Source organism: Dicentrarchus labrax, unplaced genomic scaffold (genome assembly GCF_905237075.1).
Source record: "Dicentrarchus labrax unplaced genomic scaffold, dlabrax2021, whole genome shotgun sequence".
Classification (NCBI taxonomy): Eukaryota; Metazoa; Chordata; class Actinopteri; family Moronidae; genus Dicentrarchus; species Dicentrarchus labrax.
In genome coordinates this window covers 3,821,810-3,849,753 of record NW_026136701.1, presented here as the reverse complement: position 1 = coordinate 3,849,753, position 27,944 = coordinate 3,821,810, and the positions used below count along the sequence as shown (strand labels likewise).

General features: G+C 38.7%; 1 protein-coding gene and 1 long non-coding RNA gene across 10 annotated transcripts in view; one reads left to right on the top strand and one right to left on the bottom strand.

Annotated features, from left to right (window-relative positions):
- Positions 1–27,367, bottom strand: LOC127361435 (myosin-7-like). Of its 3 annotated transcripts, none has more exons than XM_051396079.1 (39): positions 27,269–27,367; positions 27,049–27,097; positions 26,610–26,818; positions 26,355–26,498; positions 9,663–9,819; positions 9,538–9,565; positions 9,344–9,452; positions 9,137–9,229; positions 8,969–9,032; positions 8,289–8,387; positions 8,085–8,188; positions 7,850–7,988; positions 7,635–7,753; positions 7,397–7,546; positions 7,131–7,301; positions 6,725–7,034; positions 6,499–6,578; positions 6,159–6,364; positions 5,921–6,044; positions 5,703–5,839; positions 5,322–5,577; positions 4,992–5,234; positions 4,721–4,897; positions 4,495–4,640; positions 4,319–4,409; positions 3,826–4,215; positions 3,575–3,701; positions 3,380–3,498; positions 3,107–3,303; positions 2,818–3,001; positions 2,532–2,697; positions 2,339–2,463; positions 1,946–2,254; positions 1,649–1,852; positions 1,262–1,558; positions 988–1,096; positions 806–897; positions 534–668; positions 1–123 (listed from the first exon to the last, which is right to left on the bottom strand). In XM_051396079.1, the coding sequence occupies exons 3-39, from the start codon at positions 26,808–26,810 to the stop codon at positions 103–105; spliced, it is 5,823 nt and encodes a 1,940-aa protein (XP_051252039.1). In that variant the 5' UTR covers positions 26,811–26,818; positions 27,049–27,097; positions 27,269–27,367; the 3' UTR covers positions 1–102. The 3 variants fall into 3 exon arrangements, with proteins under 3 accessions (XP_051252039.1, XP_051252031.1, XP_051252022.1); XM_051396071.1 differs by lacking the exons at positions 26,355–26,498; positions 26,610–26,818; positions 27,049–27,097; positions 27,269–27,367 and adding exons at positions 9,910–10,053; positions 10,144–10,352; positions 10,839–10,880; positions 11,096–12,770; XM_051396062.1 differs by lacking the exons at positions 1–123; positions 534–668; positions 806–897; ... (30 more) ...; positions 9,538–9,565; positions 9,663–9,819 and adding exons at positions 16,577–16,700; positions 16,969–17,103; positions 17,207–17,302; ... (30 more) ...; positions 25,948–25,975; positions 26,073–26,229 and having other exon boundaries at positions 27,269–27,363.
- Positions 1–27,944, top strand: part of LOC127361574 (uncharacterized) — a 34,582-nt gene that overhangs the window by 1,841 nt on the left and 4,797 nt on the right. For 3 of the 7 annotated variants that reach the window (XR_007884307.1, XR_007884308.1, XR_007884304.1), the window contains exons 3-7: positions 6,180–6,322; positions 13,674–13,799; positions 14,484–14,570; positions 14,735–14,901; positions 22,948–23,090. This is a non-coding gene — a long non-coding RNA (uncharacterized LOC127361574). Of the gene's footprint in view, positions 1–6,179; positions 6,323–13,673; positions 13,800–14,483; positions 14,571–14,734; positions 14,902–22,947; positions 23,091–26,358; positions 26,419–27,944 lie in introns of all 7 variants that reach the window. The other 4 variants (XR_007884311.1, XR_007884305.1, XR_007884309.1 and 1 more) reach the window with 4 other exon arrangements.

Sequence of the window (27,944 nt, the reverse complement as noted above, 5' to 3'; positions counted from 1 at the left end):
TTTGAGATGCAGATTAACTTTATTCTACTGAACAACTGACATGCTTAGGGAGACACTCTTCAGACATCAGGTGCCTCAAACAGGAATTTCATTCCATGAGCTTCACTCTTCGTCATGTCCTTTCTGAAATAAGAGAAAAATAGGTAAACAGTTAAACACATTTCTTTGTTATTGAAGATATACATTTTTATTCATTTATTTGCAGATTTAAATGCATTATGATTTGTGATCAAACCTTTAGATTCACTCTCCTACATATCAGGAACATTTGTGCACATTTAACCTTTTTTTTTTAATTAATGGGTTCTGCTAGCAATATGCTGACTGGCTCATAACAGTACTTTAGTGTTTTCTCTGTAATTCCATTCTTCTGACAGGACCAAAGAATATACTACTTTTAATATACAATTTATACTATATATTACTATATATTTTAATACATTCAATTTGTGGCAGCAGTAGTGCCATATTTACTAAAACCCTAATTCACCCAGAACAGGCACATGCAGTGTGTCCAACACAAAAAAACTAACCTTTGACCCCACATCACGACTCTTGGCACGTAGCTTGTTGACCTGAGACTCAGCAATGTCAGCTCTCTCTTCAGCCTCATCAAGCTCATGTTGAAGCTTGCGGAACTTGGTAAGATTACTGTTGGACTGTTCCTCCTGCAGAACAAAAAAGACAATATCCTCATCAGTGCCTGACATGTATCTTTGTATTTAAAATACAGCTGATGCTGTGGGCTTGTAGGTTATGTGTTTTTTATCTGTGTTAGTTTCTCTAAAATGCTAAGACCACTTACTGCCTCCTCCGCAGCTTTCTTGTAGGATTTGACCTTTAGCTGCAGCTTGTCTACCAGATCTTGCAGACGGGCAAGATTTTTACGATCCTCCTCTGTCTGAAAAGAGAAAAGAACAAGAGAATTTTAATTTTGAATAGAAACTACATTCTCACTTTTCCACAATTTCCGAAATGAACTGAAACTTGCCTGATAGGTCAACTCTTTGATTCGTCTCTCATACTTTCGGACTCCCTTGATAGAATCGCTGGATCTTTTTTGTTCAGCCTCCACTTCACTTTCCAGTTCTCTGATCTGTTAAGGGAGTGAAGATTGTATATAAATTTTTTTGTGTGAAATATTTTTATGAAGGCTTTTTATTATGAGGGAAAGTAGAGATTTTCAATACTACCAGCTTTTGATGATTTCGTAATTTTATTAGATTGCTCATTTCATTTCTCAGAAGTTATTGACACTCACCCTGGACTCGAGCTTCTGCACCTGCTTCTTGCCTCCTTTCATTGCGATCTGTTCAGCTTCATCCAAACGGTGCTGCAGGTCTTTGATGGTCTGCTCCATGTTCTTCTTCATACGCTCCAGGTGAGCGCTGGTGTCCTGCTCTTTCTTCAGTTCTTCTGCCATCATGGCAGCGTCAGTAATAGCCTTCTTGGCCTTTTCCTCTGCATTTCTGCACTCCTGGACTGCTTCCTCCACTTCAGTCTGAAGCTGGGATGTATCCCCCTCCAGCTTCTTCTTTTGGTTTAGCAAACTGGTATTCTGGTCGAATGCGAAATTTATTTATAGAATTCCTTAGGAAATTGGCAATAATAGAAAAGAACTGTGCCAGGTCCAATACCTGCACCTTACCTGTGAGTGCAGTAGCTGCACCCTCTCACTAACATCCAGAAGCTCTTGCTCAGCAAGTTTGCGACCTCTCTCAGTTTGTTCCAGAGCAGACCTCAGTTCCTCCACTTCAGCCTGAAGAAGGTTGTTGCGTCTCTCAACAATGGCAATGTTTTCCTTCATATCATCATTGGCTCGCAAAGAGTCATCAAGCTGCAGCTGAGCATCCTGGAAGAGTGTGACATTTATTGTAAAGATAGTTAAATGGAGTGATAACATACTATGTCTATGGTATGCTTTTAAAAAAAGGAAAAAACATACCTTTAGATGTGAATGAACAGCCTTAAGTTGTTTCTGGGCCTCAGCTGCCTGCCTGTTGGCCTGGCTAAGCTGGATCTCCATCTCATTGAGGTCTCCCTCCATTTTCTTTTTTAAACGGAGGGCCTCATTCCTGCTGCGAGTCTCAGCCTCAAGAGAGCTCTGAAGAGTATCCACAATTCGCTGTTGGTTTCTCTTGACTTGTTCCATCTCTTCATCTTTCTCGGCCAGCTTGCGCTCAATATCAGCCTTAACCTGGTTGAACTCAAGCTGGACTCTGAGGATCTTCCCTTCCTCATGCTCCAGTGAGGCCTATCATGAAATAAAGATTTAAAAATCAAATATATGACTAGTCATTACCAATTTTCAAGTCCAGCATAATAAAACGCAGCATACCTCTGCTTCCTCCAGGGCTGTTTGTATCTCAGACTTCTCTTGTTCCAACTGTTTTCGAATCTTCTCAAGCTCATGAATACTTTTTCCACCCTCACCAATTTGCTCAGTGAGGTCAGATATTTCCTCTGAGAAACAAAATGTAAGTTAGTTAGTTGTTAAAGCAAATACAGGTGTAAGCTGGTGTTACCCTTACCCTGCAGATTCTTATTCTCTCTCTTCATGGTCTCCAGATGTTCCAGAGATTCTTCATAGGAATTCTTCAGTTTGAAGAGTTCAGTGCTCAGAGACCTGGCTTCCTTCTGAGAGCTCTCCAGCTCTGTTTGAGACTCCTCGTACTTCTGTTTCCATTCTGCCAAAATCTGAGAGATGGTTTTTAGATGGTTTTAGATGAAGGATCTGAAATATGTCTGCTTAAATGTAATTACACCTTAATTCTTCATCTAAAAGAGCAAAAGAGATACTTGTATTTTAAATCTAACCTTGTCAAAGTTTCTTTGCTTCTTGTCCAGAGCAGCAGCAGCAGCATTAGACCTCTCCACATCCACCATGAGATCTTCAATCTCATTCTGCAGCCTGTGTTTGGTCTTCTCCAGAGAGGAACATTTAGCGTTCACTGCTTCAACAGCCTCCTCGGCATCCTGCAGACGCTGAGCCAGCTTCTTTCTGGATTATGATTGAATTCATTAGAAATTTTTTGTTTTAGTATGATGATGGTTCATTGCTTTTAAACTTTGCAGAGTTGTTTGAATGAAAATAAATTTGACATACTTGGCCTCCTCCAGTTCCTCAGTTCTCTGGATGGCATCAGTTTCGTACTTGGTTCTCCACTGAGCTACCTCAGAGTTGGCCTTGGACATGCTGCGCTGCAGTTCAGCCTTGGCCTCCTGCTCCTCCTCATACTGCTCCCTGAGGAGGTCACAGTCATGACGCGCAGACTGCACTGCATGGGCTAATGCATTCTTGGCCTGAAATGAGAGCATGTCTTAATGCCTCCTTTGCACCAACATTTGATCTGCACTAAATGAGGTCTCAGTGTGTTACCTTGACTTCCTCTTCCAGTTGTCTTTTAAGGTCTTCAATTTGTTGAGTGTAGGATTGTTTTCCTCTCGTGAGTTGAGACACCAGGGAATCCTTTTCCTCAAGCTGCCTTGTAAATTCACCTAATTTTGACAACAGAAAAAAATTAGTACCTCATAATATCCCAAACAAAACACATTGTTCAAATCAAGTGCCTACCATTCTCAGTTTGAAGCTTCGCTTTCTGCATGGTAAAGTCATTGATGGTACGTTGTCCCTCTTCTGACTTTGTTTTATATTCATTCATCTGGTCTTCTAGAGACCTGCACATTTTCTCCAAATTATTCTGAAAACAAAAAGTATTCATATTGGTACATAAACTACTTCAAAATGAATGGAATGTGTCTTAATCTAACATTGTAAAATATTAATCAATCAATGCACAGAAAAACATAATGCAAGTTTTTTACCTTAGCCTTCACAATATGTTCCATATTAGAGACCACATCATCCAGCTCCAGTCTGAGCTCACTCTTCTCTTTCTCCAGTTTCTGCTTGACTCTCTGCAGGTTGTCAATCTGCTCTCCCAGGTCAGCAACACTGTCAGCTTGTTTCTTCCTGAGTGTGGCAGCAGTGGCTTCATGCTGCAGAGTGGCCTCTTCAAGGTCTCTGCGGAGTTTCTGGAACTCAGCCTCCCTCTTCTTGTTCATCTCAATCTGGGCAGCGGTTGCTCCACCAGCTTCCTCCAGCCTCTCACTGATCTCCTCCAGCTCTCTGGACAAGTCTGCTCTCTGCTTCTCCACCTTGGCTCGGGCAGCTCGCTCTGCTTCAAGCTCTTCCTCCAGCTCCTCAATGCGGGCCTAGATCAAAATAAAAGCAAACCGTTAAATTGTATTGCTCAAGTTGTGGTGTTAAAATGTAATATTTATTACTCAACCTATTATATGCTATTTAAATTATTACCTGCAACTCCTTCAATTTTTTCTGGAGCTGGGCACTCATCGCTTGTTCATCTTCTATTTTGCCAGTGAGTTGGCTGATTTCAAAATCTTTCCTGTAGATAAAAAAGATGTAAAATGTACAGTCCATAAAAATGTTTAAATCCATTTTTGTTTTTAACAGTGATCTTTTCATATTACTTTTTCAGCCTCTCTTCGAGTTGCTGCTTGTCATTTTCCAGGTCCATGATACTCTCCTGAGATAACTTTAGGTCTCCCTCAAGCTTTCGCTTTGCTCGCTCAAGGTCCATACGCACTTTCTTCTCTTGCTCAAGGGATCCTTCGAGCTGTGGGCCGTAATATTATAACAATCTCACTTATTTATTATTTATTATATACATATCCACGTGATCTTGTTAAGACTTACATCATCAACTTGCTGCTCCAGCTTAGCCTTGGCCTTGGTCAGAGTGTTGACTTTGTCTTCTTCACTCTGCAGATCATCCAGTGTTTGCTGATGAGCTTCCTGTAAGGCTTTCTTTTCCTTGGTCAGCTTGGCAATGATTTCTTCCAAAGCAGCCAGCTCCTCAGTCAGGTTTTTAACCTACGATGAGTGTAAAATTTTATGAAGAACTTTAACATAGATGTTATTTGGGACAATTCCACAGTAATTCCACAGTAATTAGTGTTTGGGGTACCTTGTTCTCAGTGGCATGCTTCTCTTTCTCCACTTTAGCCAGAGTTAATTCTAAGTCGTCAATGTCTTTCTTCAGCTCAGAACATTCATCCTCCAGCTTCCTCTTCTTAGCAGTTAGTTCAGCATTCATCTCCTCCTCATCCTCCAGTCTTTCTGTCAGCTCTTTGAGTTTTGCCTCCAGCTGAATCTTGCTCTTGATCAGCCCTTCACATCTTTCTTCAGCATCACAAAGATTATCTTGCTCCTGTTATTATTGAAAAGACACAATATTACACATTGGCAGACGTTTGACTTAAATACTTTTTGCAATACTGACTTATTCTTAACATACAGATTGAACTTGAAGCTGCAGATCATTCTTCTCTTGGAGAAGAGTGACCATTTTTTCTTCTAGTTCCTTCCTGCGGGCTTCAGATTTTGCGTAAGCCTCTTTCAGTTTGGTAAACTCTTCCTTCATGTTGGCCATCTCCTTCTCAGTCTCTGCTGACTTTAATAGAGGTTTAATCTTGAAATACATCTTCATCCAGGGCCAATTCTTGACCCCCATGAAGGCACGAATGTTCCACTGGATCACAAGTAATGCATCCCTGCAGATAACAGATTTTCATCATCTTTAAAGTATGCTCTAGCAGAGGAAATTGTGCTTTAGCCTGATTCAAAAATTAGATTTTAAAGCCCCTTTAGGGAGTTTGGCCAAGCTGTGAGTAGGTACCTGCGTTCTACAATCTTCTGGAATTCAATTCTTGCCAGAAGGCCTCGGGACCGTGCTTGGATGCCAGTAATAATTAGTGCTAGTCGGTCATCGCGCATCTCCTCTAGTTGACCCAGAAGTCCAGCTTTGAAGAACACCTTTTTGAATAATGGATAGTCAGTAATAAACATCGGTAATGCAGAATTCATTTTCTCTCAATCAAAATTGTAAATGCTAACCTTGGTGTGCCCCAGTTTGTACTGATTGTGGTCAATATCCAGAGAGCCCAACAGTTTCTCAGCAGCCTTTTTGTTGTCGATGAACTGTCCCTCAGGAATTGCATTAGGGTTTAAAATACGGTATCTGTGGCACAAATACAAAAGATAAAAAAATCTTTTGCTGTGAAAACATCCTGTAAAACACAGCAACTTTTTTGACAAGACCATCCTTTTTTGTCATTGTTCATCAAATGCAAACCTCTGTTTGAAATCTCCATAGAGGATCCTGTTTGGGAAGCCCTTTCTGCAGATCCTGATGCCTTCCAGCACACCATTACAGCGCAGCTGGTGCATCACCAGAGGATTCTCCATGGCCCCAGGAGTCTTGGTCTCATTGGGGATGATGCAGCGTACAAAGTGAGGGTGAGTAGACCTCAAGTTGGTCATCAGCTTGTTCAGGTTCTCCTGTGGAGTCAATTAAACCCTGTGTTTAACAGCCAGTTTAGGGGATTACTGTGATGCATATCACAAAGTAAAAGTCTCAGTCTCAGTATTCCACGTGAGGCAGCCATTCACACCTCTTAATGTGTTTTACTAACCCTGTGCAAGGCAGACACAGTTTGGAAGGATGAACCCTTCTTCTTGCTTCCTCCTCCTTTGCCACCCTTTCCACCTTCAGCTAATAAACAATGTGTACAACTCATTGGATTGCATTAACAGACACAGGAATAAATGATTTAGTATTGCAGTTCTTACTGTAATACATTTTCTAAAATATTGATATTCCCAGTTGAGGTTAATGCAGCACATTGAAATTATTCTTACCTGATTCAGCTCCAGCATAATTTGCAAAAAGCAGAGCTAATAGCTTCATAGTAGATTTCTGGTACAGTCCAACAACAGTCTCATTCAGAGGATCCTTGTTCTTCACCAACCAGTTGTTGATATTATAATCAACAGTGCCAGCATAGTGAACCAGGGAGAAATGGGCCTCTGGTTTCCCTTTAACAATTCTGGGCTTCTGGAAGTTGTTTGATTTCCCCAGATGGTTGTCATAGAGCTTAGCTTTAAAGGTTGTATCAGAGGCTTTGGGAAACATGCACTCCTCTTCAAGGATGGACATGATACCCATGGGCTGTAAAAAATCATTGCAGTAAAGAAAAATGTCATAGCACTGTTTTAAAAGTAAAATAAGCAATTCAGTAACATACTTAAATGAAAATGTACTTACCTTTTCAATCAGGTCAATACAGGCCTGCAAGTCCATACCAAAATCAATGAAAGTCCATTCAATGCCCTCTTTCTTGTACTCTTCCTGCTCCAGCACAAACATGTGGTGATTGAAAAACTGTTGCAGTTTTTCATTGGTGAAGTTGATGCACAGCTGCTCAAAGGTGTTGAACTATAATGAAAGGGTCCATGTTAAAACCAGGCTTAATAATTTCTCCTCAAACCAAAGTCTATTTCATGTAGATTATCTATTCTTTTTAAACTCACATCAAATATCTCAAATCCAGCGATGTCCAGTACACCGATGAAGTACTGTCGAGGCTGCTTGGTGTCCAAAGATTGGTTGATTCTCACTACCATCCATAGAAACATCTTCTCATACACTGACTTAGACAGTGCACCAATAGCATAGTTCACCTTAGGAAAAAAATTATTAGTAATATCTTTAACATGTACGTTCTTATTGAATCAAACTATCCTCCAAAGGTTCCCTTCAGCTTATTACCTGGGCGACATTTTGGCCCTTGGTGACCCATTCATTTCCTACTTTGACTCTTGGATGACAGAGACCTTTGATGAGGTCAGCAGAGTTCAGACCCATCAGATAAGCTACTTTGTCAGCATCTGTTGAGAAATTGTGGTATTAATTCATCACGGGTCATCACTGCTTTTCAATGACCTCTTCATTGGCGGTAGTGTGTTTCAAAAGTCATGTCTTACCTTCAGTGCCATCAGCTTCTGCTTGCTCTTCACGCTGCTTGTTCTTGAACTTCATGTTTCCATGGTGCATGATGGCACCAGTCAGCTTGTAAATGCCATTTTTCTCCTCTTGGTTGAAGCCTAGAACATCAAAGGCATCCTAAAAAAGACAATGTAAGATCAAGAATGAATTTCTGGCATTGTAAAGGTCAATTTATAAATTCATTTTTGACTGGGATTTGAAGATTGAGCTCACATCAGTGGCCATCAGCTCTTCAGAATCATTGATAGAGGCTACTGTTGTCTCTCCTTGGGAGATGAAGGCGTAGTCATAGGGGTTGTTGGTGATAAGCAACATTTCTAAAAAAGATATTCACAAAATAGAAAGTATTTATTTTATGATACAATGTATGATGCAGTACAGTAATAACCCTACATGACATGTATATTATATACCTACCCAGAAGTTCAGGCTTTTGCTGAGACAAGATCTGGTAGAAAATGTGGTAGTCCCTCTCAGCTTTGAGCTGGTAGGTCACACGAGACTTTTCCAAAAGGTCTGTTAGAGGTATAATACATATGTTTTGTTATTGTGTATGAAATATGAAATAATTTGCTCTGGGAGTAGGTTTAGCTATAATTATTGGTACACTATTACTCCTTGATTCAACAATACATATACAACAGGTTTATATATACACACTTTTTTCCCCCTAAAACTAAATGGTCAGAGCTGCCACAATTTATTTTATTAAACATTATTTAATACATTTTTTATGAATTAGTTGTTTTTTTTAACATGGGTGGCACATTGGCTCAGTGGATACAGCAATAAACTCCTGGGTTCAAATTAGCAAGGGCCTTTTACATTCTTGCATGTTCTCCCTCTGTGTGAATTTTTTGGGTTGCTCCGATTTCCAAAGACTTGCAAGTTTGGCAACTAAAGACTAAAATTCTCAGAATTAGTTTGATTACGCGTGTACATTTGTGTGTTCCTACAGTATCTGTGTATGCCTTGTGATCGACTGGAATCTTGTCCAGTCTATGTACCCTGCCTCTTACATACTGAGATTGGCTACACCACCACTAAGAATAGGTGCCTTAGAAAATGTATGTATGGATAGATTTAACTTTACTTACACGTCTCAATGTCAGCAGAAGCCAGCTTTCCTCGGTTGTCAAAATGAATTCTGATGAATTTACCCTTAGAGGAAAAGTAGTGTTCATTTATATTTCTAATATGAAAAAGTAACTCTCAGTCAGTTAATGATAATCAAGTAGCCTCACTGCAGTCACACACAAACTCACAAATCTTGAGGAGTTGTCATTCCTGATGGTCTTGGCATTCCCAAAGGCCTCTAGAGCAGGGTTAGCCTGAATGATTTGATCCTCCAGGGTACCCTGGTTTTGTTAAATAAAGACATTAACAAATAAAGGCTTTAAGATAAGAAGCAACTTTGACTTACATTTATATTTTTTGTTGTATTATATAAAAAATACATGTGTAATTTAGACCTTCTTCTCAGCAGCTTGATCTTTCTTCCCACTTGGGACTGCAGCAATGCTGGCAAAGTACTGAATGACACGTTTGGTGTTGACAGTCTTTCCAGCACCAGATTCTCCGCTGAGTGGAAGAGAGACAGAAAGGTTTAGACCAAGACCTATAACCCACAACTACTAAAGAGGTTTTTGTTGGTTGTGTGACTTACGTGATAAGGATTGACTGGTTTTCTCTGTCTGTCAGCAAGAGAGATTTTTCCAATGATTAATACAAAATAGAATGATGTCAGAGCGGAATATTTAAACAAGATGAAGGGTAAAATGTTTTATTTACCTGACAGCATGTACTGGTAGGCATTGTCAGAGATAGAGAAGATATGAGGAGGAGCTTCACTCCTCTTCTTTCCTCTATAGGCAACAACCACTTCCTGGTTGTAGACTGGCAGCCACTTGTAGGGGTTGATAGTCACACAGAAGAGCCCAGAGTAGGTCTGCCGTATTGAGGAATAGAGGATAGTGGCATCAGATGCTGAGATGTCGTAGGAATCTATGAAATTCTACAAATTAGGCAGTTGTCTTACATAAATCATCCATGCTGCATAACGCTCTTTGAGGTTAAACAGCACAGCAGGCTCATGGAGGAAGGTGAACATTGCCATGTCTTCAATTTTATCAAACTTTGGCGGGTTCTGAGGGTGTACATCACACTCCTTCACTGTGACAGTCTGCAGAAAGATATAAAACACGTTCTCAAACAAAGGTCAAAACTTGTATTTGCATACATTTGAACTGAACTAAACTGATATGAAGTATACCTTTCCAAATTCGGTATCAGCAGTGACTTTGTCACCATCACGACTAACAATGGATGCCTTGACATATTCAACCTCGGGGTCAGGAACGAAGCACTCCTTCTTCATGTCAAATATACGGGTTTGGGCTTCTAGACGCTCCTTATCTGACTTTCTCAGAAAAGGAGCAGCAGCCCCAAACTCTGCCATGGCGGCATCACCCATTTTTCAACCTTGTAAGAATAAAACATTTTTTACAGCCTGTAATTGTCTTTGCATACATACGTATGACCCATTGATCATTCACGTAACACACACAAGACAAAAGCTTCATGAAAACCTATTTAAAGAATCCATTAGACATAATTAACCTTCTTCATACAAACAACAATATATCCAGTCACTGCTTTGTTAAAACACCTATAGCCTATTATTTAAAATATGTAACATTTTATCTCTTAATGCAAATACAGAAATATATTAGTTTAAATGGACGTGTCTCTAACAGAATCATACAGACATGCATAAGTCCTTGATATGAGCATGAACATGAACGACCCCCAAATGGCAGAATCAGAAAAGGCATTGGTTCATTTGTTGCTCACATATGCATGTGTCAACAGAACAGCAAGATGCTTTAAATAGTAATTGGGTTAACTTTTGTACTTAATAATAAAAAATGATTGCACTTGTCACATAAATGTAGCTTTGAATTTTACCTCAGGTGTTTCACTCCACACGCCGGGGAATTGGGATCTGTGCTATTTACATTTAGTGAACAGAAGCATACTAAATGTCATATTACATCATCATTTAATGAACACAAATCAAGTCTGACAAGTAAAATATACTTAAATTGTACTGTCTATATATAACTGGGAGTAATTGTAACATCTAAAACAAACAGATTCTTCAGAATGGCCACTCGCATTCAACGTAGCAATTCTCAATTCTACTTGAGTAGATGTTTTCTTACCTTTGACTGCCAACCTTTGTCAAGTGAAATGATGGACCCAGTGGCTGACACCAGGGTGCCTCTCCATTAATAAAGGTTGTTAGTCAACCAAATATGGGGATGAATATCAGAGAAATGGCATCCAGGTTGCCTATCACAAAAAGCATTCTCCAAATTGGGTAGAGCCTAGTGCTGCTATTTGTTGCCCCCACCTTATGAGCAGACGGGACATGGCAAAGAAAGGGGAAGGGGGGGGGTTAACAGGGACAGGCTACAGTCTATCAAGTAATTCTCTTTTGTCCCAGTAAGTTATGTTAAATAGTTTTTAAATGAACAATTAGAGTGGCAGTGGAAGTTAAGTTAATGCTGGAAAATCGATTAAAAGATTCTTTGTTTGTTGAATATACCCCATAAATCAAATACTTGTTTGGGCGTGACTATAGGAGAGAGAGTAGAAAAATCCTTTCCAACTATAATGCTTATTGATAATCTTAAATCAATCTTGATTCAATTAAATATTAATCACATAGTGGGACCTACTATACTGTATGCTCCATAACAGCACTAATTAGGGGTGTATCCTTTTCTTTGCACTGAAAATCTCAAGAGGAAACATTAATCCGAATACTGAATGAATAAATGAATGGCCTTTTGTTGCTTTCAAGATAGATTCACTGTGCTTTATGATAATGTATGTCTTATTCATGGACAGGTTTTATCATAGACTGCCTCTCTACTCTAAAACTAAATAAAGTAGGCTAGCATGCGAGCAGGATTTATGGGACATCAAATACCTTGTGATCTAAAGTTCAACAATAGTCTGTCAAGTGATAGGGTGTGAAATACATTTCAAGAGGGAGAATACATGCTGCAGCTGTTGTCTACAGAGAGGCAAGACGAGGCCAAGGTCACAGCTGTGAGATCCCTTTAGTTATCACTCACCACTGTTCACAGATATATGCTCTTAGGCTAACTCTGGTCACCTGGCATTGTTTCCTTTTTTTCCTTTACCACCAATAAAAATCTTCAGACACTATGCAACCCAACTCACGATTATATTATCGGTACATGAAATTAATTTGAGCTCACCTTTTGAAACACTTTTCAATTGACACTTTCAATTACCTGGAACTAGGCATATATGCTTGCCAATTAAGATTAGTAGTAAGACAGCTGAAAGAGTTAAAAGCCATAAATCTGTAGGGACAGTATGCTCTCCTAGGATGCCAATATAGATGCCATCAGCAGCTCTCACAGTACCTTCAGTTCATACACTTATCTAAGCAATTGGATGTGGCAAGGGATGGACTACAATTACTCTTTCATATCAATCTTTAGGAGGGAGAATCCAACTTTATTTTTAATGACTTTGCATTACATATAATTAGCAAATGGAACACAAAACAACAAAAAAGTAAATGTAGAACATTTACCAAGTAAAAAGGCTGCATATAAACCTATATGTCCTAAGCCGTGAGGAAAGGTAGGCACCAAACGATACCACTGTTTAATAGTAGTAGTAACTCAACAGTGGTATCCTTGAAGTCCTTGAAGCCATGAAGTCATTTATTCCTACTACGGTTGTCACAAGAATTGCTACTTTGGTACCAAGTCAATGCCAAAATTCCTAAAACTTGATGGTACTCATTTTTCTATAGTACCGTAGGTACTGGTAACCGGACCTGACAGGGCTGCATATACACCTACAAATATTCTATTCTGCCATTTAATGCCATAGGAACAAGAATGTGTTAAAGTTGGTGACAAGTGCAGCTGTTCAGGTGTTTTACTCATGAAGCTTTCATGCACAGTGCTCCATTGTCAACTCATTCTCGCTGTCTCTATCCACTCCGCTGTGCTATGTCTGTGTGTCTGCAGGAGCTCAGCCCCTCCCGCAGTGAAACACTGTTGCGGTGTCTTTGGTCTGTATTATTGTAATAAGGGACATTTTTACCACAGTATCAAATTGGTATCGAGGATTGTGGAATTTCACTGGTGTTGGTATCAACTATTACATTTATGCTATCGAGACATCCCTAATTCCTATTTGGAATTTATTTGGATGTTCTTAGCTTTGATGTATCAAATTATTATAACTGCTCAGGTGACGTCGTACCTGTGTTTTATTTAGATATCATTTATCAATTATTAAAAATGATATATTATGATATTAACTTTTTTTGGCTAGTGTCTGTCGTGCCCTTATATATAGAGTAGTTTTTCCAAAGTATCTGAATAATTGTATTGCTATTTGTATTATTAGAATTGGTGATGTGTAATACCCAACATGTGCGTTGTCATTGGTAAAACAGTTAACCTGGCCTGTGCATATAGATTGTTATCGATATAGTCTTGGGTTCCAATGGTATCATCACTGACATCAACATAATGGCCTCTTATTCAACAAAATAAATGGTAAAATAGCAAAAATAATGGGACACCACAGAAGTCCAGGAAGAACCATGCAATGTTTGTGCACTGAAACAAATTCATATTGTTGTAACCTATACTCTAGGCTTTCATCCAAAAGATGCCTGCTGTGAGTGCCCTTGGCCTGCTTCTGTTGACATGGCATTGTTTTCTTCTCTTTATCCTTGAGCACAAAGATAACTTGTGAAATTCCTGCTGGCGGCCTTTGGGGGCTTGGTGGTTCAGAGGACAGCTTGGGGACAGCTTGTGACGCAAGTAGTCAGGACAGGATTTTTTCTTTGATCAGCAGCAACAGGTGATAAACCCATGAGAAACCAATTATGTGTACTATGTAGTGTAATAATGGATGCTATATAACTTATGTGATGAATGAATCTCTATTAGACCACATTTTAAAACAAGTCAAGTGTGTCCTATTCTGAAGGACAATGAAACCTGAAACTACCATGAATTGACAGTCAGAAGATTTCTTAAATGTGTAATATAATGTTTCTGGTCTGGCACAGTATTTAAAGCCAAGTGTAGGGAATTGTATTATTTTCACATTATTAAAACTGTCTGGTACAAATTAAATCGTACAAAGCGTGCTGGCCAGTAATGCAATCGGGTCCTTAGCTGTCTTCCTTTCTATCACATCACATCTCACTAGGTCTTGTGCCTGCTTGACTTCGTACTAGAATTCTCATCTTCTTTACTTATCCATCAGTCTATTCCAGGCTCTAGCAGATCACTCAGCCATCCATTAAAGGTCTCATTCCCAGCTGTTCACAGTCCTTGTGTCTCTGACTTTTACAATCACATGAACACACAAGGGAAGGTGTGAGGCACCTTGCCTCACTTAAGTTTGAAACTAGAGCCAACAAAGCTATTGTTAGTATTTGTCCTTTGTTGTTGTAAAAGGTTACTTCTAAGGGGGTGTTGAGCTCTGGTGGAGGCGAGGAGTTGATTTTTCTCCTGCCTCTTCTCCCCACTTATTCAGACTGTGGACCTCTGTGTGGATTCTCCTCCTGAGTACTGCTTGTGTTGTGATGAGGCAATGACCACAACAATTCAAAATGATGGAAAGGTACCATTGGTTTTATTTTATATTTTTTTGGATGCTGAACTACAAATCTATTCAAAAATGTGCTAATTTGGAAAACTGACAAAAATTTAAATTTGCCATAATATACTTATATGTCCTTACAATGTCCTGGTTTTATTGATGAAATGCTGTTTCTTGAATTCTAGGTCTGTCTTGGAGGACTCATCACTGAATACACCAATTTGAGGTTATCTGCTGTCAGTCAAACATCTTTGTCAAGTCAGCCTCTTTTTTGTGATCCAGATGACCCTCCCTCATCAGGCTTTGAAAAGATGCTTGTCACTAAAGACTGGCCTCCACTACTGATATGAAGGTTAGTAAATTCAACTTTAGATTTAAATATTTTAAACTTTAGACATTTAAGTGTGTTACTTATGATGTACAATATGATTTACATTTATTTAAAAAGCAACGGTTGTCTCACCATTGGATGATGTACTAATTTCTGTGTCGGTAGAGTGGTGGTCATGTCATGTTCATGTCAAAATAATGTTACCATGTTTCATGTTTAATACTGAGAATGGGATTTTTGAGTATTTTTTACTAGCAAGTAGACTGTATTACTGTGTTTAATAGTTAACTTTTTCAGTGAGGGATTAAAGTAGCAACATTCTGCAGTCTGTTCTCCATATCACAGGGTCACCTTTGAGGCTTCTTAATTCTCTTTAAATATCTTTTTCATGTTTTTACAGTAAAAAAACAAAACAAAAAACTTTGAAATTTTTCAAAATTTTATTCAGCTCACTTATTCAGTTCAATTAATTTAGAGAAATACGCTATTTGTGTTTCAATTTTGAAGAAAAGGTAAAACTGGAAATACCTTCATAATTGTTTACCAGCAGTGTAGTATTATGTGTAATAAAATAGCATGGTAGGTGTTATAAGTATGGAAGAGTTAATTGTTGTCCTTTAACATGACTCATTTACTAGCTACTGTACCTTTTAAGCAAACTAAAATAGAGTGTGTGAGCGCACTCTGCTGATTATGATACTGAGTTGCAACATCAAGTGAAGGAGACTGGAAATGTCCAGTATAGTCATCCTCACAAGGATTACAGATTTGAATAAGTGAGTAATGTAGTAGTTTATTTTCACTCCTAAAAAATAAATAGTTTGCTGACACAAAGCATTATTTTGAAAGTTTTTTGTTTTTTTAAAGACTAATGAACTAACCTGAAATACATTGTGTTCAGGTGGGCAATTTAATTGAAGCAGCCAGTGACACACATTAAATAATACAAATCTTATTAATTAAAACTTTCTCTGTCTCAAATTGTCTCTAAATCTAGCACTTGAAGCAAAGAAGCAGCATGTTGATGTACTTGATTATATGTACATTATACTTGCAATTCTTTAGATAAAAGCATCAGTTAAATACATGTGATGTATTGAAATTACGTTTCTGTCATTTCTGGTCTATGGAAGACCAAACATGACATATTTGGAAGTAAATAAGAGTAAATACATAAATGAATAAATTAAACATATACATAGACTGCCTTTTTTTAGTTTTAAGCATCAGGATGATTTGCCTATAGTCTAATTGTTTGAATAAAACCCTTTACAGGTTTCACCGTTTGGGGGAAATTCACTTAGATGAGGTGATATTGATCAGTCAGAATCAGAATTTTGATCAGTCATTTTAGACCGACCTATGAGTGGCATAACCATATTTTGCTCATTAGAAATAATAGACTGTGCTGCTGATGGAAAATACTTTTCTTAAAATACAATTCTTCAATAACAGTAAAAGATACATTTGGCAATTCAATATACACTTTTTGATGTTGTATCTTTGTCACTGTGCTTTTCCTTGTGTTTTATTTATTCATTATTTGTTTATTATTACATTATGAAATCATATAATTTATTTTTCAATTAATTTCACAAAATAATTAATTTACTTTATTAATTAGAAATATGTCAAGTTTAGCTTTCTGTAATTATGAACCACAAGAGCCTTTGTCAATGAATAGTCAAGAAACCGATTCAGATGCAAATACATTTATTCTACTCAACAAAAAATATGTTTAGGGAGACACCATTACATGGGCAAAAGGTGCCTCAGAAGTTTTCATTTTTGAGGGAACTTCACTCTTCGTTGAGTCCTTTCTGAAACAGAAGAAAGAAAACACAAAATAAATACTGACGTGTTTTATTATGTGTTATTTCAACCATTGTGTCATAACAGGTTGAATCAGTATCCTTATATTATTTGTCCTTTAAGCCCGTCAGAGGAGTGGTGTAAATGGAGTTATAATGGTCAATGCCATGCTGTAAGACCATTGACAAATTCTTATACAATATATGAACAAGATGATTGACACTGCTAGGTGATTTCCCATTTTTAAATGTATGTACAGTATGTGTATATACTGACCTTTGACCCCACATCACGGCTCTTGGCACGTAGCTTGTTGACCTGAGACTCAGCGATGTCAGCTCTCTCTTCAGCTTCATCGAGCTCATGTTGAAGCTTACGGAACTTTGTCAGATTATTGTTGGACTGTTCCTCCTGCAGAACAGACACACCATATGTTATATATTGTCATATCATTGTCATATCTGCTCAGATATCTGCTTCACTGGTAAAATATAAGTTTTGCATTTTCACTTACAGCCTCTTCTGCAGTCTTTTTATAGGATTTGACCTTTAGCTGTAGCTTGTCCACCAAATCTTGGAGACGCGCTAGATTTTTACGGTCTTCTTCTGTCTAAATCATGCAAAAACAACATAAAATAAAAATGCATATATATTTTGCTACTGAATGTAATTGATTGACCCTTGACCAGTAAATCACTGGGTAAAGTTAATCCTCGCAAATAAGATTACTTGATCTCATGGAGCTGGAACTGAGCAACCTGCAAAAGTGTCACACTTATTATAAATCTGGCCAAATAGGCCAGATTTGTAGTGTAATAGTTACCTGATAGGTAAGCTCCTTGATACGTCTTTCATACTTTCTCACTCCCTTTACAGCATCACTGGCCTTTTTTTGTTCACTTTCCACCTCATTTTCAAGTTCCCTGACCTGCAGAATAAGGACGCAGTCACAAGTCAGCAAATACCTCTGTACACATAGAGCAGCTATTTATTTTACATGTTTAAATGATGCAAGGAGCCAAACAACCAACTTATACTCACTCTGGCCTCGAGCTTCTGCAGCTGTTTCTTGCCTCCTTTCATGGCAATCTGTTCAGCTTCATCCAGACGGTGCTGCAGGTCTTTGATGGTCTGCTCCATGTTCTTCTTCATACGCTCCAGGTGAGCGCTGGTGTCCTGCTCTTTCTTCAGTTCTTCTGCCATCATGGCAGCGTCAGTAATGGCCTTCTTGGCCTTTTCCTCTGCATTTCTGCACTCCTGGACTGCTTCCTCCACTTCAGTCTGAAGCTGGGCTGTATCCCCCTCCAGCTTCTTCTTTTGGTTTAGCAAACTGGTATTCTGGTCGAATGCGAAATTTATTTATAGAATTCCTTAGGAAATTGGCAATAATAGAAAAGAACTGTGCCAGGTCCAATACCTGCACCTTACCTGTGAGTGCAGTAGCTGCACCCTCTCACTAACATCCAGAAGCTCTTGCTCGGCAAGTTTGCGACCTCTCTCAGTTTGTTCCAGAGCAGACCTCAGTTCCTCCACTTCAGCCTGAAGAAGGTTGTTGCGTCGCTCAACAATGGCAATGTTCTCTTTAAGATCATCATTGGCTCGCAGAGAGTCATCAAGCTGCAGCTGAGCATCCTGGAAGAGTGTGACATTTATTGTAAAGATAGTTAAATGGAGTGATAACATACTATGTCTATGATATGTTTTTAAAAAAAGGAAAAAACATACCTTTAGATGTGAATGAACAGATTTAAGTTGTTTCTGGGCCTCAGCTGCCTGCCTGTTGGCCTGGCTAAGCTGGATCTCCATCTCATTGAGGTCTCCCTCCATTTTCTTTTTTAAACGGAGGGCCTCATTCCTGCTGCGAGTCTCAGCCTCAAGAGAGCTCTGAAGAGTATCCACAATTCGCTGTTGGTTTCTCTTGACTTGTTCCATCTCTTCATCTTTCTCGGCCAGCTTGCGCTCAATATCAGCCTTAACCTGGCTGAACTCAAGCTGGACTCTGAGGATCTTCCCTTCCTCATGCTCCAGTGAGGCCTATCATGAAATAAAGATTTAAAAATCAAATATATGACTAGTCATTACCAATTTTCAAGTTTATAAAGTCCAGCATAATAAAATGCAGCATACCTCTGCTTCCTCCAGGGCTGTTTGTATCTCAGACTTCTCTTGTTCCAACTGTTTTCGAATCTTCTCGAGCTCATGAATATTTTTTCCACCCTCACCAATTTGCTCAGTGAGGTCAGATATTTCCTCTGAGAAACAAAATGTAAGTTAGTTAGTTGTTAAAGCAAATACAGGTGTAAGCTGGTGTTACCCTTACCCTGCAGATTCTTATTCTCTCTCTTCATGGTCTCCAGATGTTCCAGAGATTCTTCGTAGGAATTCTTCAGTTTGAAGAGTTCAGTGCTCAGAGACCTGGCTTCCTTCTGAGAGCTCTCCAGCTCTGTTTGAGACTCCTCGTACTTCTGTTTCCATTCTGCCAAAATCTGAGAGATGGTTTTTAGATGATTTTAGATGAAGGATCTGAAATATGTCTGCTTAAATGTAATTACACCTTAATTCTTCATCTAAAAGAGCAAAAGAGATACTTGTATTTTAAATCGAACCTTGTCAAAGTTTCTTTGCTTCTTGTCCAGAGCAGCAGCAGCAGCATTAGACCTCTCCACATCCACCATGAGATCTTCAATCTCATTCTGCAGCCTGTGTTTGGTCTTCTCCAGAGAGGAACATTTAGCATTCACTGCTTCAACAGCCTCCTCGGCATCCTGCAGACGCTGAGCCAGCTTCTTTCTGGATTATGATTGAATTCATTAGAAATGTTTTGTTTTAGTTTGATGATGGTTCATTGCTTTTAAACTTTGCAGAGTTGTTTGAGTGAAAATAAATTTGACATACTTGGCCTCCTCCAGTTCTTCAGTTCTCTGGATGGCATCAGTTTCGTACTTGGTTCTCCACTGAGCTACCTCAGAGTTGGCCTTGGACATGCTGCGCTGCAGTTCAGCCTTGGCCTCCTGCTCCTCCTCATACTGCTCCCTGAGGAGGTCACAGTCATGACGAGCAGACTGCACTGCATGGGCTAATGCATTCTTGGCCTGAAATGAGAGCACGTCTTAAAGCCTCCTTTGCACCAACATTTGATCTGCACTAAATGAGGTCTCAATGTGTTACCTTGACTTCTTCTTCCAGTTGTCTTTTAAGGTCTTCAATTTGTTGAGTGTAGGATTGTTTTCCTCTCGTGAGTTGAGACACCAGGGAATCCTTTTCCTCAAGCTGCCTTGTAAGTTCACCTAATTTTGGCAGCAATAAAAAATTTGTACCTCATAATATCCCAAACAAAACACATTGTTCAAATCAAGTGCCTACCATTCTCAGTTTGAAGCTTCGCTTTCTGCATGGTAAAGTCATTGATGGTACGTTGTCCCTCTTCTGACTTTGTTTTATATTCATTCATCTGGTCTTCTAGAGACCTGCACATTTTCTCCAAATTATTCTGAAAACAAAAAGTATTCATATTGGTACATAAACTACTTCAAAATGAATGGAATGTGTCTTAATCTAACATTGTAAAATATTAATCAATCAATGCACAGAAAAACATAATGCAAGTTTTTTACCTTAGCCTTCACAATATGTTCCATATTAGAGACCACATCATCCAGCTCCAGTCTGAGCTCACTCTTCTCCTTCTCCAGTTTCTGCTTGACTCTCTGCAGGTTGTCAATCTGCTCTCCCAGGTCAGCAACACTGTCAGCTTGTTTCTTCCTGAGTGTGGCAGCAGTGGCTTCATGCTGCAGAGTGGCCTCTTCAAGGTCTCTGCGGAGTTTCTGGAACTCAGCCTCCCTCTTCTTGTTCATCTCAATCTGGGCAGATGTTGCTCCTCCAGCTTCCTCCAGCCTCTCACTGATCTCCTCCAGCTCTCTAGACAAGTCTGCTCTCTGCTTCTCCACCTTGGCTCGGGCAGCTCGCTCTGCTTCAAGCTCTTCCTCCAGCTCCTCAATGCGGGCCTAGATCAAAATAAAAGCAAAACGTTAAATTGTATTGCTCAAGTTGTGGTGTTAAAATGTAATATTTATTACTCAACCTATTATATGCTATTTAAATTATTACCTGCAACTCCTTCAATTTTTTCTGGAGCTGGGCACTCATCGCTTGTTCATCTTCTATTTTGCCAGTGAGTTGGCTGATTTCAAAATCTTTCCTGTAGATAAAAAAGATGTAAAATGTACAGTCCATGAAAATGTTTAAATCCATTTTTGTTTTTAACAGTGATCTTTTCATATTACTTTTTCAGCCTCTCTTCAAGTTGCTGCTTGTCATTTTCCAGGTCCATGATACTCTCCTGAGATAACTTTAGGTCTCCCTCAAGCTTTCGCTTTGCTCGCTCGAGGTCCATACGCACTTTCTTCTCTTGCTCAAGGGATCCTTCGAGCTGTGGGCCGTAATATTATAACATTTTCACTTATTTATTATTTATTATATACATATCCACCTGATCTTGTTAAGACTTACATCATCCACTTGCTGCTCCAGCTTAGCCTTGGCCTTGGTCAGAGTGTTGACTTTGTCTTCTTCACTCTGCAGATCATCCAGTGTTTGCTGATGAGCTTCCTGTAAGGCTTTCTTTTCCTTGGTCAGCTTGGCAATAATTTCTTCCAAAGCAGCCAGCTCCTCAGTCAGGTTTTTAACCTACGATGAGTGTAAACATTTATGAAGAACTTTAACATAGATGTGATTTGGGACACAGAGTAATTCCACAGTAATTAGTGTTTGGGGTACCTTGTTCTCAGTGGCATGCTTCTCTTTCTCCACTTTAGCCAGAGTTAATTCTAAGTCATCAATGTCTTTCTTCAGCTCAGAACATTCATCCTCCAGCTTCCTCTTCTTAGCAGTTAGTTCAGCATTCATCTCCTCCTCATCCTCCAGTCTTTCTGTCAGCTCTTTGAGTTTTGCCTCCAGCTGAATCTTGCTCTTGATCAGCCCTTCACATCTTTCTTCAGCATCACAAAGATTATCTTGCTCCTGTTATTATTGAAAAGACACAATATTACACATTGGCAGACGCTTGACTTAAATACTATTTGCAATACTGACTTATTTTAAACATACAGATTGAACTTGAAGCTGCAGATCATTCTTCTCTTGGAGAAGAGTGACCATTTTTTCTTCTAGTTCCTTCCTGCGGGCTTCAGATTTTGCATATGCCTCTTTCAGTTTGGCAAACTCTTCCTTCATGTTGGCCATCTCCTTCTCAGTCTCTGCTGACTTTAACAGAGGTTTAATCTTGAAATACATCTTCATCCAAGGCCAATTCTTGACCCCCATGAAGGCACGGATGTTCCACTGGATCACAAGTAACGCATCCCTGTGGATATTGATTCAAGATACTGAGAAGAGCAATTTAAGTATTTCTTTACTGAACACTAATGTACATATATTTCTGAGGCATTGGAATTGATTAGTGCATGTACCTGCGTTCTACAATCTTCTGGAATTCAATTCTTGCCAGAACACCTCGTGACCTTGCCTGGATCCTGGTGATGATTAGAGCTAAGCGGTCATCTCGCATCTCCTCCAGCAGACCAAGCAGCCCAGCTTTAAAGAACACCTGAGTTTTGCAAACAAATGAGATCAGCAGTTTAGCTTTAAGACGGTTGTGAGTGTGTATGTTAAACATAATGTCTTATGCACAGCTTACATTGACATCTCTGTGTTATCACATATATATATATATTAATATTGTGAATGAAAGCCATCAATTGTCTGTACTTAAAAGAATTATCAGCAATAGATAAACACAACTCAAAACACAATGTCACTCTGTGCAGTTCCTTATCACCCTGAGGCAGAAATATATGTTTTATGCTACATATGCTAAAATGTATTTCACCAATACTTACCTTGGTGTGGCCCAGTTTGTATTGGTTATGGTCTATATCCAAGGAACCCAAAAGCTTCTCAGAAGCTTTTTTGTTATCGATGAACTGTCCCTCAGGGATAGCACTTGGGTTCAAAATGCGATATCTTTGTAATAAAGATAAAAGATATTTTTTCAATTTATATGAAATATCAAATTACTTTTTTTTTTTAAATTAAAAAAGTATTAAACAGTTCTCTTCACCACATCATCAAAACACTAAATGATCTTATGATCTTATGACATATGAATGATGTATATATATATATATATATATATATATATATATATATATATATATGTATATAGATGACAGATACCTCTGTTTGAAATCTCCATAGAGGATCCTGTTTGGGAAGCCCTTTCTGCAGATCCTGATGCCTTCCAGCACACCGTTACAGCGCAGCTGGTGCATCACCAGAGGATTTTCCATGGCCCCAGGAGTCTTGGTCTCATTGGGGATGATGCAGCGTACAAAGTGAGGGTGAGTAGACCTCAAGTTGGTCATCAGTTTGTTCAAGTTCTCCTGTGAGTGCCCCATAGAGGAGAGAATTGATCGCCCATTACCACCTTCATTAACAGTACATTATGAATAAACACCATGATTCTTTATGGTTAAGGACTCTGAGATCTAAAATCTGAGAAGAACGTCTCAATTAGCTAACGTATTACACAATTTAAATTATATTGATCTTACCCTATGTAAGGCTGATACAGTTTGGAAGGATGAACCTTTCTTCTTGCTACCACCTTTGCCCTTCCCACCAGACTCTTGAACTAAATAAAACATTTATCATTAGAATTAAGAGAAAGGAAACAAATATATTAAAGACATGTTTTTAAATTGTTTTAAACTGTACACATTACATTGAGAGAAATAAATAAAGGGGGAAAATTTTGCTTTTATATTAAAAGCTCCGTCATTATACAGTTCTACCTTTGTACAAGTCCTTCACATGACACATTGATAATCATTTTGAAACTAAGATGCTGATCCCTTTTTAAATACAAACCTGTATCAGCTCCAGCATAATTTGCAAAGAGTGTAGCGAGCAGTTTAAGATTAGATTTTTGGTACAGTGCAACAACGGTCTCATTCAGAGGATCCTTGTTCTTCACCAGCCAGTTGTTGATATTATAATCAACAGTTCCAGCGTAGTGCATCAGGGCAAAATGGGCCTCTGGTTTCCCTTTGACAATTCTGGGCTTCTGGAAGTTGGCGGATTTCCCCAGATGGTTGTCATAGAGCTTAGCTTTAAACGTAGCATCAGAGGCTTTGGGAAACATGCACTCCTCTTCAAGGATGGACATGATACCCATGGGCTGTAAAAATCATTGAAGTATAGAAAAATGTCATAGCACTGTTTTAAAAGTGAAATAAGCAATTCAGTAACATACTTAAATGAAAATGTACTTACCTTTTCAATCAGGTCAATACAGGCCTGCAAGTCCATACCAAAATCAATGAAAGTCCATTCAATGCCCTCTTTCTTGTACTCTTCCTGCTCCAGCACAAACATGTGATGGTTGAAAAACTGTTGCAGTTTTTCATTGGTGAAGTTGATGCACATCTGCTCAAAGGTGTTGAACTATAATGAAAGGGTCCATGTTAAAACCAGGCTTAATAATTTCTCCTCAAACCAAAGACTATTTCATGTAGATTATCTATTCTTTTTAAACTCACATCAAATATCTCAAATCCAGCGATGTCCAGTACACCGATGAAGTACTGTCGAGGCTGCTTGGTGTCCAAAGATTGGTTGATTCTCACTACCATCCATAGAAACATCTTCTCATACACTGACTTAGACAGTGCACCAATAGCATAGTTCACCTTAGGAAAAAAAATTATTAGTAATATCTTTAACATGTACGTTCTTATTGAATCAAACTATCCTCCAAAGGTTCCCTTCAGCTTATTACCTGGGCGACATTTTGGCCCTTGGTGACCCATTCATTTCCTACTTTGACTCTTGGATGACAGAGACCTTTGATGAGGTCAGCAGAGTTCAGACCCATCAGATAAGCTACTTTGTCAGCATCTGTTGAGAAATTGTGGTATTAATTCATCACGGGTCATCACTGCTTTTCAATGACATTGGCGGTAGTGTGTTTCAAAAGTCATGTCTTACCTTCAGTGCCGTCAGCTTCTGCTTGCTCTTCACGCTGCTTGGTCTTGAACTTCATGTTTCCATGGTGCATGATGGCACCAGTCAGCTTGTAAATGCCATTTTTCTCCTCTTGGTTGAAGCCTAGAACATCAAAGGCATCCTAAAAAAGATAATGTAAGATCAAGAATGAATTTCTGGCATTGTAAAGGTCAATTTATAAATTCATTTTTGACTGGGATTTGAAGATTCAGCTCACATCAGTGGCCATCAGCTCTTCAGAATCATTGATAGAGGCTACTGTTGTCTCTCCTTGGGAGATGAAGGCGTAGTCATAGGGGTTGTTGGTGATAAGCAACATTTCTAAAAAGATATTCACAAAATAGAAAGTATTTATTTTATGATACAATGCATGATACAGTACAGTAATAACCCTACATGACATGTATATTTTATACCTACCCAGAAGTTCAGGCTTTTGCTGAGACAAGATCTGGTAGAAAATGTGGTAGTCCCTCTCAGCTTTGAGCTGGAAGGTCACACGAGACTTCTCCAGAAGGTCTGTAAAAGAAATAAGTTGTTATTATGGTACACTGACAGGTTGACAGGTGATGCTTTTAAATTTGTTTTATAATGTTAATGTTGCTTACAAGTTTCAATATCAGCAGATGCCAGTTTTCCTCGGTTATCAAAATGAATGCGGATAAATTTACCCTAAAAAGGAGAGAGACGCTCATTTTAGTCCACTCGAATTACTTTCATTTAGAAATTACCGTTTGTAATCCCACAAACACTCACAAATCTTGAGGAGTTGTCATTCCTGATGGTTTTGGCATTACCAAAGGCCTCCAGAGCAGGGTTAGCCTGAATGATTTGATCCTCCAGGGTACCCTGGACACAAGGAAGACACAACTTCAGGTTTAGTGCCAAGTATATAAAATTACAAAATGTCTTTCACCTTTTAGAAATGATTAAGTGTTATTGCGCTTAACAAAGCATACTTCGTGAAAAATTCAGAAATATATTTTGTAATTCAGACCTTCTTCTCAGCAGCTTGATCTTTCTTCGCACCTGGGGCTGCAGCAATGCTGGCAAAGTACTGAATGACACGTTTGGTGTTGACAGTCTTTCCGGCACCAGATTCTCCGCTGAGTGGAAGAGAGACAGAAAGGTTTAGACCAAGACCTATAACCCACAACTACTAAAGAGGTTTTTGTTGGTTGTGTGACTTACGTGATAAGGATTGACTGGTTTTCTCTGTCTGTCAGCAAGAGAGATTTTTCCAATGATTAATACAAAATAGAATGATGTGAGAGCGGAATATTTAAACAAGATGAAGGGGAAAATGTGTTATTTACCTGACAGCATGTACTGGTAGGCATTGTCAGAGATAGAGAAGATATGAGGAGGAGCTTCACTCCTCTTCTTTCCTCTATAGGCAACAACCACTTCCTGGTTGTAGACTGGCAGCCCCTTGTAGGGGTTGACAGTCACACAGAAGAGCCCAGAGTAGGTCTGCCATAGTAAGAGAAGGATTACAGATAATAGGAGGATATTATGTGTTCCTTACTCATTCAAGTAAGTTGCTCTTAACTTTAATAATGAAGGTAATGTTTTATGTTAAGTTTTCATTGTCTTACATAGATCATCCATGCTGCATAACGCTCTTTGAGGTTAAACAGCACAGCAGGCTCATGGAGGAAGGTAAACATCGCCATGTCTTCAATTTTATCAAACTTTGGTGGGTTCTGAGGGTGTACATCACACTCCTTCACTGTGACAGTCTATGAAAAAAAGAATACATTTTACATTCACACTGACTAAAACCTAACCAAATGTCCCTGTAGAAATATTTACATCAGTACTCTCCTTCCGAACTTAGAAAATGTACCTACCTTTCCAAATTCAGTTTCAGCGGTGACTTTGTCACCGTCACGACTGCTAATTGTAGCTTTGACATATTCAACCACGGGGTCAGGAACGAAGCACTCCTTCTTCATGTCAAATATACGAGTCTGGGCCTCCAGACGCTCCTTATCTGACTTTCTCAGAAAAGAAGCCGCAGCCCCAAACTCTTTCATGGCAGCATCACCCATTTTTCAATCTGTTAGAGATATAAAATGTTTGAGCCATTACTGATGATAGTATCATCATTGAGTTTTCACAACAGGATCTTTTCATGCATTACATTAGCCATCAGGATACCACATGTGCAATAATGAAATGGTAGATAGTACTAAAATAGTGTTATCAGTGCAAACTGTCTTAATGTCTGATGTCTTAATCATGTACATTAAAAAGCAAATATTTAGTAAGTTGGGGAGTGCATTATACCTAGGGTGGATTTGGAGTCCAAAGGAGACCAGGGTCAGTAGAGTTCTTGCTATTAAAACCCAATAAAAAAGTAAAACATTATTTCATTGCAAAGAACATGATACATATCAGAAGTATATAACTAAAACTTTACCTCAAAACATGTTATAGCTGAGGCAGCAAATATCAAGACATCTGTAACATTTCTATTCCATAATACTGGTATAAATGTCTTGCTTACCTTTGCCTCTCAACCTTTAATCAAGCGAAGTGATGAGCCCCGTAGCTGACAGCAGCCCTCCTTCCATTAATAAAGGTTGCTTATCCACCAAATATGGGATGAATTTTTGGAGAAAGGTTGTACATTAAAAAAAGCGTTCTCTTAATTGGGCAGAATGTACTGCTGCTATTTGTTGCTTTCACCTTGTGACAAACAAGGCGAGGACAATACATGGTACAAAGAAAGGGGAGGGCAAGAGGTGGGGATCAGGGATAGGCTTGATATCAAATGACTCTTAGTTTATTCATATAAATCATAACAGGTTATTTTATATAATTTTTTACCAGTTTTGTTTATGTTATGTTATTTTGTTTGGTTGCCCTACCAAAATAAATACTTTTATTTGATATTTCAACATTCTAAAAGACATTTAAATATTTAAGTTAAACCTTTTGAACCCCTTTTTTGTTTTCATGATAGATGTAATGAACTGATGGCAAATAATATGAACCTATTATGGTCATACAGTATATTTTGATTTGTGTATTATCTGCATTACTTATCTAGCAGCTGCAATTTCTGATAACCAGAACCAAAAAGCTGGAAAAAACATAGAAGAGGTTCAATTCACATTTATATGTGAAAACAAAAAGTTCAAGCAAAACTGAGAGACAGCAGGTCGCATTCTTAATTATCT